The sequence below is a fragment of the Eutrigla gurnardus genome, assembly GCF_963514095.1.
Source record: "Eutrigla gurnardus genome assembly, chromosome: 23".
Taxonomy (NCBI): domain Eukaryota; kingdom Metazoa; phylum Chordata; class Actinopteri; order Perciformes; family Triglidae; genus Eutrigla; species Eutrigla gurnardus.
The window spans coordinates 14,265,261-14,286,660 of NC_139934.1; the positions used below are offsets into that span (position 1 = coordinate 14,265,261).

The 21,400-nt window shown below is 45.1% G+C and overlaps 1 protein-coding gene across 5 annotated transcripts in view; it reads right to left on the reverse strand.

Moving 5' to 3' along the window:
- Window positions 1-21,400, reverse strand: part of nrxn2b (neurexin 2b) — a 573,287-nt gene that overhangs the window by 15,517 nt on the left and 536,370 nt on the right. For all 5 annotated transcript variants that reach the window (XM_084003189.1, XM_084003188.1, XM_084003186.1 and 2 more), the window contains 2 exons: window positions 13,830-13,919; window positions 2,332-2,654 (listed from right to left, as the gene is read on the reverse strand). In XM_084003189.1, the coding sequence (XP_083859315.1) occupies window positions 2,332-2,654; window positions 13,830-13,919 (413 nt within the window). The remainder of the gene's footprint in view (window positions 1-2,331; window positions 2,655-13,829; window positions 13,920-21,400) is intronic.

Sequence of the window (21,400 nt, forward strand, 5' to 3'; positions counted from 1 at the left end):
GAGCTTCATTCACTGTCTGCCGTCTAATAGCTGTTCAAAATCAATGTAATCGTCAAGCGTTCATGACTCTTAGCTTCATTTTAATTGACGACAACGGTGTCGTTTTGGAAGAACAGTTATTATTTTCTCTCTTCCCTGAGGGGGAGCAGGCGAGCTCGCCAGGCCTTCAACACCGCCTCGCAAATCAGGAACAAATTCCAGAAAAACATGATTCAGTCGATTTGAATGACATGACCGATCAGGGTTGTGTTAGCCAACTACACGCCCCAATCATGCTTTTATGTTCTCGTGCGCGGAGAAAAATCATCTTGGATCATTAAAGTATGTGGATGACTGACTCATTGCCAATATCTATTCATTGTCAAACACATACCTTTAATGCCATTTAGGGCCGTTGTGACGATTACACTATGTTCTGCTAGGTACATAATAGTAATAAAAAAGAAGTTGTTACAATATGGGCACACTAGCTGAAAAATAGATTTTGAGCAGTAAAAAGCACTCTAACGGTGGGACTCTGCTTTTTTATGACCCAACATAAACATCAGTCAGCGAACGCAGCACACATTACGGCTTGTACCAACAGCGAGGCAGACAACAGTCAGTCCTTTACTATACTAAAATGTTAATAATAGTTGTATGCTGAACACGGAGGAATATTTCCGCCAAGACGTCTGGAAGGCAGAAATACGATATAGAACTGAGTGCATGGCTACATGTGACATCTTAGAGTCAGATTCCACTGATCTCATGTTGAGAAGGGAGATGCAGAAACACTAAACCGCAGACCATTCGTCTAAATAAGTCAAGCCAACTGGGCGTGCTGGAGACAGCGTTGTCTGTGAAGGAGTCTCGACTGACCTCTGAGTCCAAAAAATCTCACTCGCTTGTAATTACATGACAGCCTCGGCCGGCAGAGCGTGCCCGGGTGAGCGTCTGAGAAAAGCACCGGCTTCATGGTTTTTGTCAGCCGCCTTCAAAGAGCGCTGCTTTGATGATGCTTCATTAAGTGGCCTTCTCTTTCTTAAAGAGAAGGAAAACAACAAATAAGCAGCAGCTAACGCAAAACTAGCAAACTGACTGTCGGCCGTCGGCAAGACAAAGTGGCAGGAATTGCGCACCCAACAGCCTCACCTTGACTTCACTCTAATTGGCTACGTTTATTCAAAATGAGGCCGACAGGATTTTCAAAGGACGGATTGTTCTCCGGTCTGAGATGATGATAAAAGGACAACGCGTGGGCTGGTCTGAATGTACTCCGCATCTGCCATTTGGGGAAGTCAGGGACGAGGCAGAGTGGCTTGCCGACTGATCTCAGATAAGCTTATGAATAGCGCTATTGACAACAACCCAATGAGAGATATGTGCTGGTAATTGGCACCTCGCCTTTGTTCTTTCACGCCGCGTCGTCAAAGTTTGTTGGACGGTTGAAGCTTAAAGTATGAAATGCCTGGCTTTTAAGTCGTTACAGTACAAAGCGATGCAATAACAGACGCAGACAAACTGCTCATCTGCTGTCGACGTGGAAGAAGCTTGGATCTCTTCCAGTAATCTGGATCACACTTACTTTAAAATGCTGTGCAGCGAGCTCTTTTTGAACACCACACAGCTTGTAGCTAATGATACTGGCGGTGAACAAGAGCATGTACACCCCCCGCCCCCGGACCACATGGAGCCTGTTATGACTGTGCTTTTTTTAATGGGAGTAGCGGGTCTGGATGACCCGCTTCCTCCATCCTCCACAATGTGGGCAACGGTGCTTCCCTACTGTTTGCTAATTGTTACTTACCATCATAGCTACATCTACTTTTAGCACATGGGGATAATGATCAGACCATAAATCATAGCTTTTCATGTGCGAGTGAAGGAGGGTCATAAATCTAAATTTACGGCACCCTTAGTTGTTGTGCCGCTGCAGGGTACAATGCGGTTCTCCTGTCCTCCAGCCTCGGTTGATCCGTCTGGATGTGTTGCAATTTCGAGCAGCGTGTCCCGTTTAGTCAGCCATATCTTCTTAGAGCATATCAATATTGCACTGTTGATTGGTCTAATAAGACTCGCCACAGAAAGCCATTATGTGACCCGGGAGGGGGGAGGCTCATACAAAACTTCCGTGCTGAGGTTGTGACAGTTTGACCTTACAGTTGATGTAGGATTTCTTTTGCATCTACTCATCTATGGGGTGCCATCTGGCCATGCTGTTTAGTCTTTCATATATTGTTTTCAGCTATTTTGCAGGAAGATTTGGAAAATAGAGATTTTTGGAGGAAAGCCAATAAAAAGTAGCTCAGTGAATCAAACGCCAGCCTGCTTTTAGCTACGGTTGCTCACCTGTGTGACACTATCCCTCATGGTGGGCGAGCGCTGTTTGCGGGTGGTGGTTGTGGCCATAGTGGTGGTTGTCTCCATGATTGTGGTGGACATATCAGCCAGCGGGGTGGTGGAGGTGGTGTCAGTAGTGAGCACCGAGGGCACCTCCCCCACCAGCCGCAGGTTACCCTGGGTCTGGACATTGGGGTCGCCCTCGGCTGCCAGTTTGAGCACCTGCAGGCCGTTGTAGTACAGGCCTGAGATCTGGCCCTGGAAGTGGCGTCCCTTCTCTCCACCGCCAATTTTGATGAACGCCTGGCTGTTGAAGATGGTCAACTGGCGACCTGGTGTGTGAGAGATAGGGAAGAAGGAGAGAGAGGAAGTGGGGGTAAGAGAAACCATGGGAAGAGGGAAAGAAAAAGAAAGGGCAAAGAATACTAATCAGTCATGGTCTCTGGGTTAGCTTTCACATGGGACACAAAGTAACACAGAACCAGAGAGGCAGGGTAGATAGAGGGACTGTTTCAATCACATGGGGTTTCCTGGGCAACACTTTAGGGGGATTGGACCCTGGTTTGCTGGTAGTGCAGCCATTATGGGGCTGGACACGTGCCACTTTCTCAGAAAAGGCAGACTGATTCTGGCAGTGAAATAAATTGCAGGGGCGGTGGTGGCTTGACCCTGAGACTGGAGGTTCATAGCGAAATGCATCTAATTTGCCCTGAGATGGAATATATTAGAACAATGCTGGGTCTGTGTCATTGACCTCCAATGCACCTGAGCTGCACAATGATAAAGTACCTCTACCAGCAGGGAAAAATGTCGCCCCGCTCTGCCACCCAAAGATCCTTACTGGAAGGAAATGTTTAATTCAGCGGGGGGGCTCTCTCTCTCTCTGGTCATTACCATTCATCTGGATGGATAGACGCATGATAGGAGGATGGGGTCGGCCATTTAACCAGGGTCCAATACTAATGTGTTACCAGGACTGGTGAAGGGGTGGAGCGGGGGCTGTCTAACACGTGTAGGTTTTCTGCCCATATTTTCTCCAGCTGACGGTTCAATTTATACTTTTTCTTCCTCATATTTGCACCCAGCTCTCCATTGGGGCTCTCCACCATGATACTTGGACTGATGAAAACTTTGACCTCTACATTACAAGTCATGTGGGGGAAGATGGAGAGTGGTGGGAGGGGGGTTGTGGGAAGGATGTGGGTTAAAAACAGACCAGATAATTACTTAGAGGAGAAAGAGCTTTTACAGATAAATCAACAGTGTGAGGAAAGAGGGAGGGTGTTTGTTTGTGAAAGGGATACTACACTAATGTGTGCATGGGAGAGCATATAAACCCTCAGGGTTGGCTTAGTACGGATCTCTGAAAGGAGAGATCTCTCTGGCCGGGTCTCCTAAAAATGACCTTCCCAGGGAAGTTTTGAGGGAATGTATTTTCTCCCAAATTATGTTTGTATTTCATGTATCACAAATACATTGAATACATTGATTGAAAGTCCTCAAAGGCAGGTCATTGGATTGATGTGTCAAATATGGGACATTCACCCAGGAGACAGGTGTTCATGTCCTGTGTTGTTGCCTAAACCTTAACCTAATGGAGAATGCAGTTTTGAAACAGTAAATGCCTACACTAACTTTGATTTACACACATGTAGAAATGTTGACATGAATCCCATTTTTGGTTCTGAAACATGGAATGACAATGCCAACGTTTCATTCTGACCTGATGGGTGTGTTGACATGTTGCTTTTTACACTGAAATAAGAGACTTCTTCAGTGTGCATGTCCACACATTGGTACTTCATGCACGTCTTTTCCTGAAACTGGCTTCTTTGTGTATAATTGAGTTAAGAACTACCAATGCATCCTCTGGCTATCTTTTGACTACTGCAATTGTGTTCTCTGTGGGCCTGCATGCCCGGTGAGGACAACCTTCTACTCATCAACATGGAGACACTAGGGACAGGCCTAGGTCCCATTTGTTTTCAATTATGAGAGCTGAAAGGGTACTTCATCACTGTAATTATGATTTACTAGCAGTCTATATGGGAGCACTCGTTCTGACACCCAGGTGGGTGGGACTATCAGGCAAATAATATCTATTGATGCATGTGTGTGTGGGTGTAAAACCACATGTTTGCTATGTGTGTATCTGTAAGTTTTCCACAGAAGTGCTGGAGAGATGCATCTATTCCACTGAGACGGGCCATTACATGTGTCATCCTATTATCAGATCATTAGGCTCGTCAGGGGCCCGCTCCCGTCCCCTAACTTCATAATGATGAGACTTAATGTCTGGCATATGCACTGTTGACATAATGGCGGAGTCTCACTCTATTATCTCATCAAGAAGCATGTTTGGTGGTGGAGTAGTAATGAAAATAAAAGGAATGGGAGAGGATTAGAAGGACAGATTGTCCATCTGTGGGCATCAGCGAGGAGAATACAGGAGAACAACCACACTCGTGCACAGAGAACCTTGAAACAGCACACTTCATAATGCACATTAACAATTGAGTCCAACTTACGGTCCCTCCTGTATCAATCTACCAGTGTCCTTGACAAGAGGACACATACATACAGTACACACCCACACATCAGCCCACAGGGTCTCCCGTTTCAAGCAGCCCCCCCCCACACACACTCTCCAGTAAAGGGTCATGGAAAGCGGATAAGTTGAGGACACATCATTGTTTATATTCCTGAATGCTATCAATCTTCTTGGTTTACCAAAGACCTCAAGTAAAGAAAAAAAAAAAAAGTGGGCTCCTTGTGTGAGCAGCAACTCGCAGTCGGAACAGGACATTTTCTCGGGAGGAGTTATCGGTGTCATAGTTACACCCGGAGCCAGTGACACAAGCATGCGTAGGCCATATAGAGAAGCACGTTATGATTATGATGCTCAGTCTGTGCATGAGCAAGGGTCAAGGAATCCGTCCAAGAGCATTGTGCACCAGAGACAGTCATTTGTGTGTCTCTCCCAACCAGAGAGCAACCTCTGCTTCTGAAAAGTCAATCCAAGTGTCTTTAAACTTGCATTCTGTCTGCTGGCCATCAGGGGGCGACTCCTCTGGAAGTCATGGAAGATTGGAAGACATAGAAAATTACCCTATTTTGAGTTCATGGCCTCAATTGCTAATTTCAAATCCTCTTCAATGCAGCATGATGTTCATCTAGTAAATTAAGGTTCCATATAAAGTAGACCTCAAAGCAGGGTATGCTTTATGGCGGGGCTACGTTTTGATTGACAGGTTGCCAATTCCAAGATGGCGACAGACAAAATGCCGAACTTGAGTAGTCCACAAAGTAATGGGTGATTGGGCAACTACGTCCACTTCTTATATACAGTCTATCATCCCAACTGTGACAGAGCGATAAAGAAAGGTGCCCTCTAGGCTAGATGAAGGGAAATCAGCGTTTTGTTTTTGTTTTGCTGTCGGGTCAGGACGTGATAGTAACAGGGCCTGATGAAGTTATTGTTTCAGGGTCTGCCGGGTCAAATCAAAAGTGACATGTGGTTTTAGAGCCAATTTGGGCGGCGGGCAGCAATGGGGTGGGGTGCGGTGGAGGGGTGGGGGAAATAAGAAGCCTCCACATGACAAGCAATCACAGCGCTTAATATGACAGCGCTGGATGTGGCGCTGCAGCGGCGGAGAGGGTGTGTACGTGCATGTAATAACTCATGAAATATGTCAGTGAAATGACCTTTATGTGTGTGATAGTTGGCCTTTTCAAGCAGTGTGTGTTTGCCCAACATTTATTTACATATGCCTTTCATTTTGTGTGTTCCAGCTGCGGGTGTGTGTGTTTGTGTGTGTGTTTGTGTGTGGTAATAGTAGTAGACAGCACAGCACAGGTTTGCATAATGATGAGGGTCTACTGGAGCAGCTTGGTGGGATTGGGTGGATGCTGCCTGGCATCTCTCGTCAGGGCTCTTAAAGTGACAAGCGCTTTAATATTTACAACTTTGTGTATAAGACAGATGAGGAAAAACGACTAATTGCAAGACTGTCATTGTTCTGTATAGTCAAACAAGACTTAGCAGCCTTTGTAGCTGCCCTGCGAGGCTATACTGATCATAGCAGCGCTTTGAGCTAAATGCTAATGTCAGCAGACTGAGGATAAACCAAAGGTCATGAACCAAAGCATTGGACAAAAAAGGTCAGGAGGGCCATCTAAGTCCTTACAATTCCTCCTGAGGAAAACATGTCATGTCTCTCCATCCAATAGTTGATTATTTATTTTGGTCTGGGTCAAAAAAGGTGGATGATATTGCCGTCCATAGGGCCATGCAGTGAGCTTGGAAGAAAAAACGTGACCCTGTGTAGCTAAACTGGTAGAAGCAGAGACTTTGACTAGAATTCCTGTTTCCTCATCAGTTTTAGTACTGATAGAGAAAAATAAAGTCTGCTTCTGCTGTTTGTGTTTCCTTGCAAATGACTGCGAGCCATGGTTAGTGACCTGGCTACATGGCAGGGTAAATAAGCAGAACCCATGTTCACCTCTGGTAGCCAGCGATGATGCCTCATCAACAAACACAACCTGAGAGCTCAGATCAGAGTCGGTTTTCAGTCCGTCTGTTTCCTGGATGAGGACGTACAGAGGGCGTACAGCAGCTATCCTGACTCTAGACGGCTTACAGTCAGCTATCCCCCGTTTAACACTGTGGGTCCTGATTTCATTTAAATCCATGAAGCATCCTCTTATAAAATCCATAGGGGGATATAGAATGGATAAAGTAGCACACAGTGCTCCTAAAGTCTGTCACAACAAAGCGGAGTAAAAATAGCTCTTAGGGACATGCATAGAAGCCGCTGGAAACTGAGAGTAAGGCAACATAAGGAAGTGGAGGGGTAGCCTGAGGTGGACTGAGCCGTCAAACATACATTGCACTAATAGGCATGTGAATCCTCCTCGACAAGAAAGCCTGCTTCAGAGGTGCCGCAGCTTGGTAAATCTTTGCTCCTGTCCAACAGCCTGAGAAAACACAGAATCCTGGCTAGGAGCGACTCTCTGCCTGTTAAATAGGGCATCTGGGTAAAAGGAGGTGGGCACCGCTATTTCTAAAGGCATTATCACCCGCAATCTTTGGTTGGATCACCTAGTAGGGCTTAGTGGCTGATAGCCTAGGAGGCATCACAGAGGAGTGAGAAACCCTCTGATAAACAGTAAATCACCACTATAAGAGAAACTGATACCTAACCTGTCATTTACTTTCTTTGGGTACTGGCCATAGGGCAGCTTCTGAGTTATCGAATGGCTGAGAGAGAGACACTGAAGAAAGAGGAGAGGTTGGACAGGGACTGAGAGAATGGGGACATGAGAGATGACAGGAGCAACGGGAGGATGACAGACGAGGAGGACCGAGAAGGAGCGAGCCAGCATGAGGATAGAATGTCAAAGAGACAGAGCGAAGGCATGGGGGGAGCGGATGACAGGCTGGATAAAACGAACAAGAGGAATCGTGCAGTTGAAGACAGCGGCTGAGGAAGGTAAAGACATACAGTAATACATGGGAGTGAGATGGTAGTAGGAATAGTGAGTTACAGAGAACAACGGGAAAAGTCACTGAGTCACCTCCAGCTTCCCTCCCTCTTTTTCAAGTGCAGCTAATCACACGGTTGACTATATGGTGAATTCAGGGTTAAATGAATCATTCATGAAATGAAATGAATTAAACTGTTCCTGTATCACTGTATTCACGCTGTTTAAGAGCATAAGAGCAAGTGTAAATGATAGTAATCGTGTTCCCATAAAAAGGTTTTACTTGGCAAGTTGATTGCTGTGAATGCTGGAAACGCTCTTGACCTGGTATGGATAAGCACTTTGTGGCGTGGAACCCCACCCTAAAGCATACACTGCTTTATGGTCTATTTGAATCTAAATGGACCATAATGTACTAAATTAACATCATGCTGGATTGAATAAGACTTGAAACTAGTGATTCAGTCCATAAACTCATGTTTACTGAGATAATCAAGAACAATCAGACTTTTTTTCAGGGAAGTTGCCCCCTGATGGCACTTCAGCCTTGGCGTCACTTTTCAGAACCGGAGGTTGCTGCCTGGTTTTACCTGCAATTAAAGTGGATTAGATAATCGAGACTTCGGGCTGTCTGATCATGTGACTGATTGTGTTTCCTTCCCTGTAGGACTTCCAGATCTCAGCAATTACATAATGCAATGGTGTCCTTGTAGACAGAAATGTACCAAAACAAGATGAACTTAGGAAGGGAATTTAAATGTATTTATTTACATCTTGGGTTCTGTCAAGTTTAACTGAGATTTTGCTTTTTGCTTTTAAAAAAACGTTCTGCCGGTAATGCAAAAAGGAATCACTCCCCGTGTGCCCGAGGATTTTGTCTAATGAAAGACACCAGACTTAAAAGGATTTATCGGGTGGGTACAGGCTGCATCACGCCTGTCTGATGTCAGCTTCATACTTCTTCAGCCAAAACTAAACTGGAAGCAGGTGCATCGATGCACCATCGTCCTCGGCTACTTTCTAAACACAGAGAGTGGCTCGCCTCAGATGAGTTGTGGTCGATAATTACTAGCTGAGCCGTGCAAAGCCTTGCAGTGGGATGGGCTCGGGCCACGCTCGCCATGCTAATGCACAGATTGAGGCTGTGGAATAATGGCCGTGTGTCTGCTACAACCCACAGAATGTAGGTGGAGAGGACGGCGGCTGCTCTCATCAGGCTTAGCCCCTCCCCTGGCTGTGCAACCTGGAGGAGGTGAGAGTCGGAGGAGGGGGGTGGTGGGGTGGCTATGTAGGATGATCTAAGTGCACCCATCCTCCATCCTCGATATGAAAAGGAGTGCAGCTGGAGAGAGCAGCATCTCTCTCCCTCCACCGTCATCATTACACCTCTCTCATCCTCCTTCCACTCCTGTTATCTCGCCGAGAGGAGGGATGCCATATGGCAGCAAGAAGCTTCTATGCGAAGCGCTTTCTCTTAGCCGAGTCGCAGGGTGGGAGGGATGGCCCAGAATTCACCTCAGTCAATACTCTGCTTTGTGATGTGCAGAACAGAAAGTTGGACTTTTGGTCTTTATGGGTTTGTGTTCACAAATCCTTCATGCGCCTGCAGAATTGCTAGTATCAACAAACAAGAACTCCCCCCTATTTCCATTTTCTTCTTTGCAGGAAAAAAAAAAAAGACTAAGGAGGGAGAAAGTAGAAGTAGACTGGAGCACAATGGGGGTGGGGTGGGATGCTGACAAAGTCGATTATGAAGTGTTCCCGAGTTATCTCCTCGGCACACGGCTCTCCTTGGTAATTAAGAGTGTTTTGCCTTTTTACTCCTCAGAAGTTGGGCTGGTTTGGGTCGAACACGATGAATTAATTGTGTTTGACAATGGAGATGAGGGGCCAAATGTGGCATGAAGCTCGACTGAAAGCCTTGCGAGGCAGCATGGAGCCCCGAGGTCCTTGAAGGCAGCCGAGGGCGCTGAGATTGTGACGGCGAAGCTACAGGACTCTGAAGACAGTAGACGGGATGTAATCAGATGTGGCTCTAGCGCTGATCCTATATCTGTACGTAGATCTTAAGAAGGTGATACTGTCGAGGCAGAGACACGGAGAGAGATGGCACGGTGGTTAGCGAGGGAGAATCTCTTCTCTTTTTATTCACTCCGACTGTGACTGTGCTGTTTTTAGGCCATTTCATGGTCGGGGACCATGAAATAACAGCAAAGTGTCGCTTTCTCTTGCAGCCACTTTCCCACTCATGAGCAAGCATGTTAAAATTCATGCAATTTCCCCCTACTTCCCGCAAATATGGCCGTGACAGTGCAGAGAGATCAAATGAGAACAAGATTGTGACTCAGCGGGGTACGGAGCTCACCATGGGGTCGCTGAAAGACAGACTCAGACAGATTTATGCTCCGCCGGCTGCAGCCTGATTCTCTGAAATGAAGCTGGGATTATGAATAGCTGATCTGGACCAACTCCCGGCCTGGAGATGTTGATTTGGGCTCTGGCTCCACACCAAGTGGGAGGACTTGATTGCCTTTGATTAGGGAATGGGGGAGCTCACATCAGACCATAAAACACCCAACATTAAACCTGGTTCTCCAGCTTTACTCGAGCTTTTAGGCCACAGAGACCCGGAGTTGCGGTATTTCTCCTCCCGCTCATAGCTGAACTCGTAGCTCGATCGTCACGCTGTTGGGAGTCCTCTCCGGAAGAAGATATGAAGCTCCAGTCCTTTGGGGAGCTATAAGCGATTGCTTGCTCTCTGCTAAGTGGAATTGATTCTTGCTGTTTTTGGTAATCTTTATTTTCTAATGGAGCTCCCTGATGTGATCAGGAAGCCCATTATTATTGTTTCTAAAGAATAGAGTACATTGACGTAGAGAAATGCTTGTCGAGTTTTTTTTTTGGAGAGGACTGGCGTCAACAGTCAAGGGAAGAAAATAAAGGAGAGTGGAGGAGAAACCTGGAATGACAGATCCATCATGAGGCGAGAGAGAGAGAGACTCAAGGAAAAAGGGGGATGTGTCTGAGTGAGTTTTGTTTTGGATAGAGCTGTTGAAAACTTTTGGCACCCTGACTTTTCCCCTCCATTGGGTCCCTGTAATGGCTGCCGTTTTGGATTTAGTCAGAGGGCAGAGTCGGCCAGAGATGCTCGCTCTGATCTGCCTCACACAGTGGCGAGACGGGCGGAGGGCTTCCGACGGAGATGCGGTGACAGAGTGCGCCGCCACGGCACAGCTCTCCTCCAGGACACTCCAATGACTTCCATTATATCCCAGTGTGACAAGAAAAGGCAGATTTGTGAGAGTAATTGGGAGCGATTAGCGTCCTTATTTCGTTTCCCGTCCACACGTGCACATAAGTGCACACGGGGCTCAACATTAATAGCACTGTTGTGGCGCTAATGAGATCTGAGAGATGTGGAGCCTTTAACATGCTTGTTGAATTGATGAAACATTAAAGGCGCTCGGAGAGGAGACCCGTTGGGCTGATTGTTTGTGCACTGTGGTCAAGACGCTTTGAGGCATTCATGTAATAGCATCACCACATATTGGACACCAAAAGCCCACACTGGTAACACAGCCTGGACCATTACTGGGCATCTTTGACAGGATGAATGGTGCAGGCTGTTTACCACATGACACTCAGTATTCGTCTCTCATTCATACACTCTTCACCCTGCACAGGAAATGACATATACATCCAAAACACAATCCTTAGCGGTGAAAACAATAAATGTTAAAGGGACCTCAATTTCAAACACATTTTTGTTGAAATGAACCAGAGCTGAATTTGGTTATCTGCTTGGTTTTAACCCTCTGAGTTTTGCATGACGTGGACATGGAGACAAGGGGAGGAAGATGCCAGCTGGAGATTTGGTTCTTTTAGTTGGCAGTTAGAACTGATTTAGCTTTTTTCTTTTTAATTTCGTTTTTGTCTCAAGCAATCGCCGCAACCTGTCCAAGTTCTTCCAAATACTGACATCCAGGGCCAATTGCGTTCAAATGTTAAACACCATTTATAACAAGGTTAGAACTGAGGGCTCTCTGAATTTGACACCAGCGGGGCGAAGCTGGAAAGTTTTCCGAATGGTTTCAATTTAGCAGCGGAAGGTGGGGAGTGATGAGAGAAGCCCTCAGTGGTTAGTGTGGGTGGAGTTTGATTTGCTGTTAGGTGGTTAGATTCTTCTTAGAGGTTTCTTAGCTTCGCGTTCTAGCCACTTCCTCATCAAAGCAACAAACAACTTTAACCCTTTGAGCTGGGAAATGTCCGCTACTCCCCCTCAGTATCTAAACTATCGTGTCTTATAAGCAAACAGTATCTCAGAAATCCAAAAAGCCACTTTGCCTCTTGGGTCCATGACGTGTGCATGACATTTCTCCAACGAATCCAATCAAATTAACAAATAAGCGACGGTTTTCTGAAAGCGCTCCCTGATCAAAGCCCTCACTTGAGGCTTGATGGGGATTATTTGTTTATATCGTCTTCCTACTTTCTCGATGCTCTCATCTCAATTACTGGATGCAGACTAATTTGAGACTATAGAAGAAAGAGAATGATGCATTCCGTTTCATGCTCATTCTCTTTAGACTTTCATGGATCGCACAAATCATTTCATAACGGGATGAGTCATTTTTTATTGATCCAGCTTTTCATTCAACTTTAAACTCCCAAGCCTTTTTGATTCTTATTTGTGTCCTAACTCCCCTCAGCAGAAGTGCATTCCCCGACGCTGCCTACCACTGGAGAGCAGAGCAGTCAGTTTATAGGAGCTGGAGATGAATGCAAGGGTTGTTTTGTTTCCATGAAATAAATATGCAGGCACTTCATTTATCTTGTTTGTCTATCGCATGAATACTTCATTTTGCTCTCTGAGACACATTTTCATCTCCTGATTTAATCTCAGCATGTGTTATCCTTCACAATACTGTAAGAATGGAGTCCCTGAAGCTAATTGGCTAATGCTCAAAGCTCTAAATTCACGATAATCTCAAGACGTCGCTCATGCAAATAGAAAAGATAATTTAAACCTAAGTCTCAAGATTCTCATCCTATACGACGGATTCTATTCTTTATTCTTTATTCTAACGACCAGACTTCAGAACATGCACAGGAGTGCATGACAAATACACGTCTGCAGTGCTTTTACTGCAACACAGGAACTATTTTAAGACTCGGCTCCATTCAGCTGTCTTTCTGATTTATTTAACTCAGCTCTGCTTTTATTGTGTAATTCTTTTGAATCAACCACCTTCAGCAGCACAAACACACGGCACAAGACAAAGACAAAGAGGTTGGGACATTCGGCACTCAAAGGGTTAAAGAATCATCACTTTGACGGCGCCACGTTCGACACCTTGTGGCGCTAGTTACGTGTAACGCCGGGCGGGAAATGTGCGCCCGCGTGCTGCAAATGAATGCAGATGGATTACTAAACAAACACTTCAACAGTCCCTTTAACTTTTAGTGACTTTCATGGGGGATTCTTTTTCCTTTTTTTTACCCTTGGAAATCCAGTAATACGTTTTGTTTTCATGAATGACTAAATATAGTAAATGCAAATTCACATTCAGCCAACAAAAGACACAGGAAAGAAGCAAACTGAATCAATGGGCTATTAACATGTGGTTAGGTTATTAGGGGGTTATGTCGGGTTATTTGGGGGTTAATTCTCTGAAGAGATGCAGCCCCAGTTTAAGGTGCTTTGGATATGGTCCCCTGGAGATTTCAGTTTTTGGGCCAATTATTACAGTCAAGCTGGGCTGTAAAGATATGAGAAAACAATGCATCTTCTAACGATGTCTGGTTAGTTTTTACATACCAATTGAGGTAAGGCATAACCAAATGGAATGAGTCATGATGTATCAGCCAATCACTGTTAGCGGTGGATTAAAGGGGACCTACAGTTCTGTGAAAGAGCCAAATCACAGTCGCCCCTGTTGCATGGCACTGCACCTCCTCCAGAGTGGTGGTTAACGGTAGGTTAGGCGGTTAGATCATTAGTGGAGTTAAAGGGATTTTATTACCTTTGTCGAGTAGCCACTCGTCAACTACCCGACCAAGTCGATATGGGATTCTTTGTCTAGCAATAGCCAGGCGCTCATTATCAAAGTTCCCTTTAAGAAATTTGGAGAAGACAAATTAAGAGAGGTTACAAAGGAATCTGGAAGTTGAAAGGTTAGAGGTTAGAAGGGCAAGCAAGTTATGAACTTTAAAATCAGCTTTAGTTAGGACAGGAAGAACTTGAGGATGTGTTTTTTTTTGGGCTGGTTTGTTTGGTTAGACAAGTTAAATGCATTCTAGTTACCTTGAGTTTAAGTTCTTTTTTTAAAACAAGATTTATGAATTATTTAGATATAGCATGACTGCATTGGTAGAAACTTGTGATAGCTATCCGCAAACACACGTTAGAAATGCATTAGCAGTAATGAAGTCAATTAAGCTAGAATCACACACAGAAGCATTAAACAACAGAATGACTACACTGTGAATGACATAAGCAGGGAAAAAAGACATTTCAATAGAAACAGTCAAGCATTGTTATTTCACATGAGATCATCACAAAGTTAAAACACATTTCATGGTTGTTCCAAGGAAGACATATTTGAGTTCCCACTGCAAACAAAGAGTCTGTTGTAAAATCATCACCTCCGAAATCCGACAACAGGATGGCATCCTTCCTGTGGAGCATCACTTCATTTTGTATCCGACTGCTCTACTTCAATTGAAGCGGAAAGGATTTAGTGAAACTGTCACCATTGTTTTTCTCCGTTTTTTTTTTTTACCCCCTTATGCAATAATTGAGCACTTCTCAGTGGCACTTGGCAATTAGCATCACTTCATCAGCGTGTCAAAGAAGTTTCATCATCACTGTGCAAACTTATTATCCCTCACTTCACTTCAATCAACCTCTGGGTCATGCTGCGTGCATCTCCAGCACTGTCAATAGAGTCGGAGCTGGAATTAAGGGAGATGGGGGCTGATGGCGGCTGGTCTGGGGGCTTGGTGAATGCCTGCTGTGGTGGCAATGTCAGAGGGATTAATTAGGATTCATTGTCTATGTCAAAAGGCAATCTTGGCAGATTATAGGCTGTGCTAGCACAGTCATTCCCAAAAAAATGGGGTCAGGGAATCCCCCAGGCGTCCTCGTCCTCTCATTATGGTTTACTGGAAATGATCAAATTTACAACAGCTTTGAGTGAAAAACACTGATCAAAAATGTGTCACATGCTACTCACAAGGCGATATAATTCAATTCTAAGGGCTCTAAGGGTGAATTCAAGCCTTGTTTAACTGAGAACTGGAGCCTTGACACCCTTAGTGCAGATCGTGGGTTGGTGTGAACGCCGGACACAAACTCTGGTCTCAGACTGCTATCAAGTCAACTTCCTGGTATGAACACTGTTCAAACCAATCACAGAACCAAGTTGGGAGGAGTTTGTTGTCTTTTTACATGCCGGCTGTATCACCAAAAATCAAACAAGTTCACCATCTGATATTCATTTACATTTCTGGACTGCATTGCCTTTGTGAACGTAAACCGGACCAGTGAGAATATTAAAACGATGTATCATCCTCAATCGTTTGAAACTGAGACCGGTTCTTCAGGTGCGAAACCCGCCTGAGTAGCTAACAGTATGATCGAAGTGTACGTAATGATTCCTCACTAGCCCGAGCAACACAGAACTCAGAAAACTCCAAGCTCCAGCCAATCATGAGTCCAACGAGCTTCTATTGTCTTCTGACTCTAGTTAGCCACAGTAAGCCAAACCTAACTATTGTGGTGAAATGGATCCCTGATGATCTGTTCCTGTGATTTTTAAGATTGAAGAAGAGTTTGGGACCAAAACCTGAACAGTAAACAGACGAGCTCTGAAGTAAACCCTCCATCCTAACGAGTATACTTGGATTTTGCCCCCCCCCCCCACACACACACACACTGCTCTGTGCTGCAGCAGAGATCTAAAATAGACCACCTCTCAGTTCTGCAGTACCTACTTCCCCTCCCCAGGGGTCTCTCTACCCACGGATGCCTGCTCAATAATGGCTCACGGAGGCTGAGGAGGTGTGCGCTGTGTTCCTTGTGCATGGCAAAGAAGGCCAATGGAAACAGATCATGAGAATTGAACGGATTAAGAGAGAGTGGAATGAATAGCTGGCTGATTGGATGGAGAAGCAGGCGGGATGGATGTGTAACCGCAGGTGGTGTTAACATACGAGATGACTCAGTGTCATTCGTATGCTGCACATGTAGCTCTCTGTGTTCATGTGTTCCTCCATGCGGGTGAGAGCCGACGATCGTGTGGAGGTTACATATAAGAAAAGACTGGGGAGATTGTAAATTAATCTTTCTATAATACATAATAAACAGTACTGATTATTTGTATTACAGTTGTAAACAATGATGATGTGCGTCAGTGTGGGCATGCAGTTTGATGACAAAGTATAATAGCTTGTCAATGTATGCAAGGGTATTAATCACCAAACATGGTGAATGTAACCTAAACAAACTGACTGTCCACATCTGTGTTCATTAGTGAACAGGTGAATACATTAGCATGTGTTCCAGTATAACGTGGCCTGATATAAACATGTATTCTGTGGAGAAAACTAGCATGTAATGCTACACCAGCAATAAACTACGAGTTATCAATCAGTAGAGTCCAACCGCCAGCTGTGAAAAGAGAAGGCCATGCTGAAGTGCCTTAGACTTGCATTCTCTCTGCTGGCCATCAGGGGGCGACTCCGCTGGTTGCAAAAAGAAGTCTGATTAGATGGAAGTCTATGAGAAAATAACCCTACTTCTCCATTGATTTATTATCTCAGTAAACATTGTAAATCGATCTCTAGTTTCAAGTCTTCTTCAATCCAGCATGATGTTCATTTAGTACATTATGGTCCATTTAGAGTCCAACAGACCAGAAAGTAGGCTATGCTTTAGGGGCGGGGCTACCTTGCGATTGACAGGTCGCTACCGCCTCACTACCAATGCGAGTAGCAACTAAGATTACTTCAACATCAGCCCTGTGATGGACTGGTGACCTGTCCAGGTGTACCCTGCCTTCGCCTAGGGTCAGCTGGGATTGGGTCCAGCCCCCCCGGGACCCCGGATACAGGATAAGATAGATGGATGGATGGATGGATGGGTGGGTGGGTGGATGGATGGATGGATGGATGGGTGGGTGGGTGGATGGATGGATGGATGGATGGATGGATGGATGGATGGGTGGGTGGGTGGATGGATGGATGGATGGATGGATGGATGGATGGATGGATGGGTGGGTGGGTGGATGGATGGGTGGGTGGATGGATGGATGGGTGGGTGGGTGGATGGATGGGTGGATGGGTGGATGGGTGGGTGGATGGGTGGATGGATGGATGGATGGATTACTTCAACATTTAGCTGTGAATTATGAAGCTAACTTTGTCCTCACAGCCAGATGGCCAGATGGATCTAGATCCAGTAAGGTTGTCCACAAACCAATGGGTGACGTCGCCATGACTACGTCCACTTCTTAAATCTTAAGTGTGTTCCAACAACATTATCTGTGGTCATGTACAGGAAGTCAGTGACTCAACACAGACTCAGAGCTTTGACCTAGTCAAGTTTTAAAATGGCAGCTACAAACACTGGAATACAACACAACAGATTGAATAACAAGACAGAACATGTAGTTGTCGTCAAAATAACATTCAATCAATCAAACACATCTGGGTTCGATATCTACGGCCACCATTTCTGTAAATTACTTCAAGCAACTACTGACGCATTTGGCTGAAAGTCACCAGTTAACATTGATACTTGTTAAAAAGAAACACCCATCGCTATGAATCGATTGTGATCTTGTCGGGATTCTACAGGATTTGACTCCACTGTTGGAATATTGATTCTGACAACCGAACCTGCAACAACCAGGTATTCTGATGCTGGTTACACTTTTATTTCAAGGTTTGAAGCTTGATACCTCGCCTGACTGTTCACCTCATTTGTCAACATGCGCACGCACATGTTTGATGATGTTTGCTGTGAATGGATCTATAATACGTCATTCAACACTACTGGGGGGCTCTGGAGAACCCACAAAGTGGAGCCATTTTTAAAAACACTACTTCCAGTCGTTTCTAGCGACTTGAAGCCATTTGCAGTGGCACCAAACTGTTTGGAGAATTGTAGTGCAGCATGTACGTGTGGCCAATTACATGCATGCGTTCACATTGCACTTAAGATTAGCTTAGGTACCACTCTGCCTTCTGGAAAAGGAAAGGCAGCGCGGCAATTACAGTGCACCGCACGCACGCACAACCCGGCTGACATGGGCACTCTGCAGCAATCACTGAGGTAGGGAAGGAGAGGCAGATGCTGGCAACTGCTGGTAGCGCGCAGAGAGGAGAGGGAGAGACGGTGAGGGGGATGAGAGGGGTGAGGTTGAGAAAAATCTAAATAATAACAGAGCGAAAGGAAAATAGTGGGAAGCAGCAGTCCTTAGAGAAATGAATCCGTCCTGTTCTTCTTCTGCTGCATCTGCATCCACAAATCTGACAAAACCTCCTCCCCGTTTCTCACTTTCTTGTCTAAATCGTGCATTTTTATCATCCATGTAATAGTTGATGATGAACTGGAGAGATGTAGTTCCCCCTCTAGTGGCGGCTGCTAGACACTGCAGCCAGGAAGCTACGCCTTGAATGTGTTTTTCCTCTTTGGAATCACCATCACTCTTTCCTTAATCCAAGTTCCACTCACTTATTCATTCCTTCTTGCCTGCTTGTCCTTCCCTTGTTCTCTAACAATCATTCATCCACACTTCATTCTGTCCTCTATCTTCCCCTCTGTCCATTTTAATTTCTTCCCTCCATTTCCTTCCATGTCCCATTCTCTCCTTGCACCTCTACCCCCTCCCCTTCCTCTCCCAAATCCCCTCCTTTTCCATTATTCCTTATTAAGGTTGAGCTCCCCTCTCCTTCACATTTTTCCTCTTTTTATTCATCCACCTTGCTCAAATTTCTTCCATCTTTCTCTGCCTTATGTTCACTTTTTTTCTTCCCCTTATTCAACGTATTTTTCTCATTTAACATTTCCCTCACTTGCCCCCCCTTAAGCCCCTCCTCTTGCTCCATTCACCTTCACTCACGTGCTATGCCTCCATCCTTCTTCATCGCCTGGCAAGAGAATGAGTATTATGACTAGGAGATTAAAATTGGTACATTGTGACACATGCACCGCCATCCATTACCACACGCACACACACACACACACACACACACACACACACACACACACACACACACACACACACACACACACACACACACACACACACACACACAGTCTGACTAAGTGTGTAGTGGGTAAAGCAATAAGAGTGAAGTGTGTTCTTTCCCTGGCAAACACGAGTGGGTGACAGTGACTCATCAACAACCAAAAGGGAAGAAAAAAATAGTGGAGGAATCAACAGACATTGTTGCTTTGTGTATCTGCTCAAAAAAAAAAGATGGACAAGGCAAAGAGAAGGGGGGAGTGATGGAAATCATGAATGCGATGCGATGAATGAAAAGTTTGCGATGGAGGAAACTAATTCCACGTAGTTGTGTTGGTTTTTGACTCATCCACACTCTACCAGAATCTAAATCCCTCTGTCCTGCTTGTTTGTTTGCATGTTTGCGCCCGGATTCTGGGAGAAATAAGTCATTCTGAGTGAACCAGTGAAACTTTTCTCTCCGTGCACCACCGCCACCAGCTGAAGCCTGCTCTGCATGAGAATGGGGGGATAGATTAAACAGCTTCTCCCTCTCTGCCATTATTGAACTCGCTCCCCTCCCAGGACTATTCCCTCTGCTTGATGGGAAAGACGGCGAAACAATGCAATCGGACCTGGGCGCTCTAGGAAATCTGATATACAAATTGAAGTGTTAAGGCATATGATTTTGAAATAGCCAACCGTAATAAACGGACATCCATGCAGTAAGTTTATCTGAAGATTAATAATATCTTATAGTCTGAATGATATGGAAATTAACTATATATGCAATTTTTGTTTTTCATATCAAAATCCAACAATCTTTTCTAAACAAAAAATGAAGTGTGCTTGGTACGAACCAACTTAGACCAATAATATGATGACATCCGTCAATCAATCCAGCTGCAACTTTTAGTGATAAGGGACGTGTGTGTGGAGCCAAAGTCCTCTGAAGCTCCGTATGGCATTCCATTTAAACCCCACCCACTTTTAGAGGTCCAATCAGATGCAAAGGATTGGATTTAAATCCCTCTTGTAACTGTACACATAATACTCAAATCATCCATTTCACTCAGCCGTCAACCTCCACTTCTGAAAAGTGGAGCCAACGCAGAAGTGCCTTAAACTTGCATACTCTCTACTGGCCATCAGGGGGCGACTCCTGTGGTTACATAAAGAAGTCTAACAGAATATGACTAAAGTCAGATATTTGGTGAAATTATAACCTTTAATGAATGATTATTCTTATTTCTGACTTGTATCTTTCTAAAACTTGGTCTTTCTGGTGACAGAAGAGATATTTTGTTATTGAGTTACTACAGCAGTTATTGTCCCATTCACCAAGCATACTGTATAATAAGTGGACATATGGGCAGAACGCTTGATTTATTGCATATAAATAGCTTATCTTTAATTATAAGTAAGCCAAGGTATGTACAAACACATTAGAGGCTGATCCATACTTGTCCACGCTAGTCATTTATTTATACCCCCCCTCCCCCCCGAATCACTGGTGGTATCTCTGCTCTGGAAGCCAGAACCCTATCTGTCCTCGGCCCATGTTTTGGCACCCGGAGCATCGGCTGGATCAACAGCCATGATGGGACCCGTCCTGGTCAGGTATCACACAGCTGCTGTGCTAGGGGCAAGGCAAGGACATGCTGATTGACTGGCACCTCAGGGAGACACACAGCAAGGTGGAGACCGGCGCAGAGACCTGTGGTGTGCTCCGAGTGTCTTGTTTCCGTCCGTCTGGGAGAGCCGGATCCTAGTGTGCTGATAATCCAGCATATGAATCACACACTGTTCTGTCTCCTTCCGTACATCAGAACATGCGTGTGCGTCTGTGTTAGTACACCTGTGTGTGTGTGTGTGTGCGTGTGGAGACTCTCCAAGGAGCCGGCTGTATATCATGTAGCTCTGCAGGCAGCCAGATGCCCTTGTACAGGACACCCACATCGGAAATCCATCCACAAGAATGGAGATTACATTGGAGACGATTGGCCACGGGCCATCCGGCTCTCCCTCCCTCTAACAGAAACCTCTCTCTGTCAAGCTAGCCTCATTCTGTTTTTCATTAGGTAACTTTAGATGGATTCCTCTCATATCCTCTGGATGTTTTGGAGCAGACAGGGAGAAGAACCACTGCCCAATATGCACTGTAACCCTGCCTTACTTACAAAATTCATCCCTGCAGAAATATCCGTCTCAGCAAACATTGTTAGTCCTAAAAGTTTTATTTTCTTAAAACAAAGGAAACAAATCTGAGTGCCGTGAAAACAGATACTTCAACCTGTTTCAGCCATTTTCTAGGGTGTCAGTAACTTGGCAGCATAACAAAACCTCACTGCACCAAAATCAAG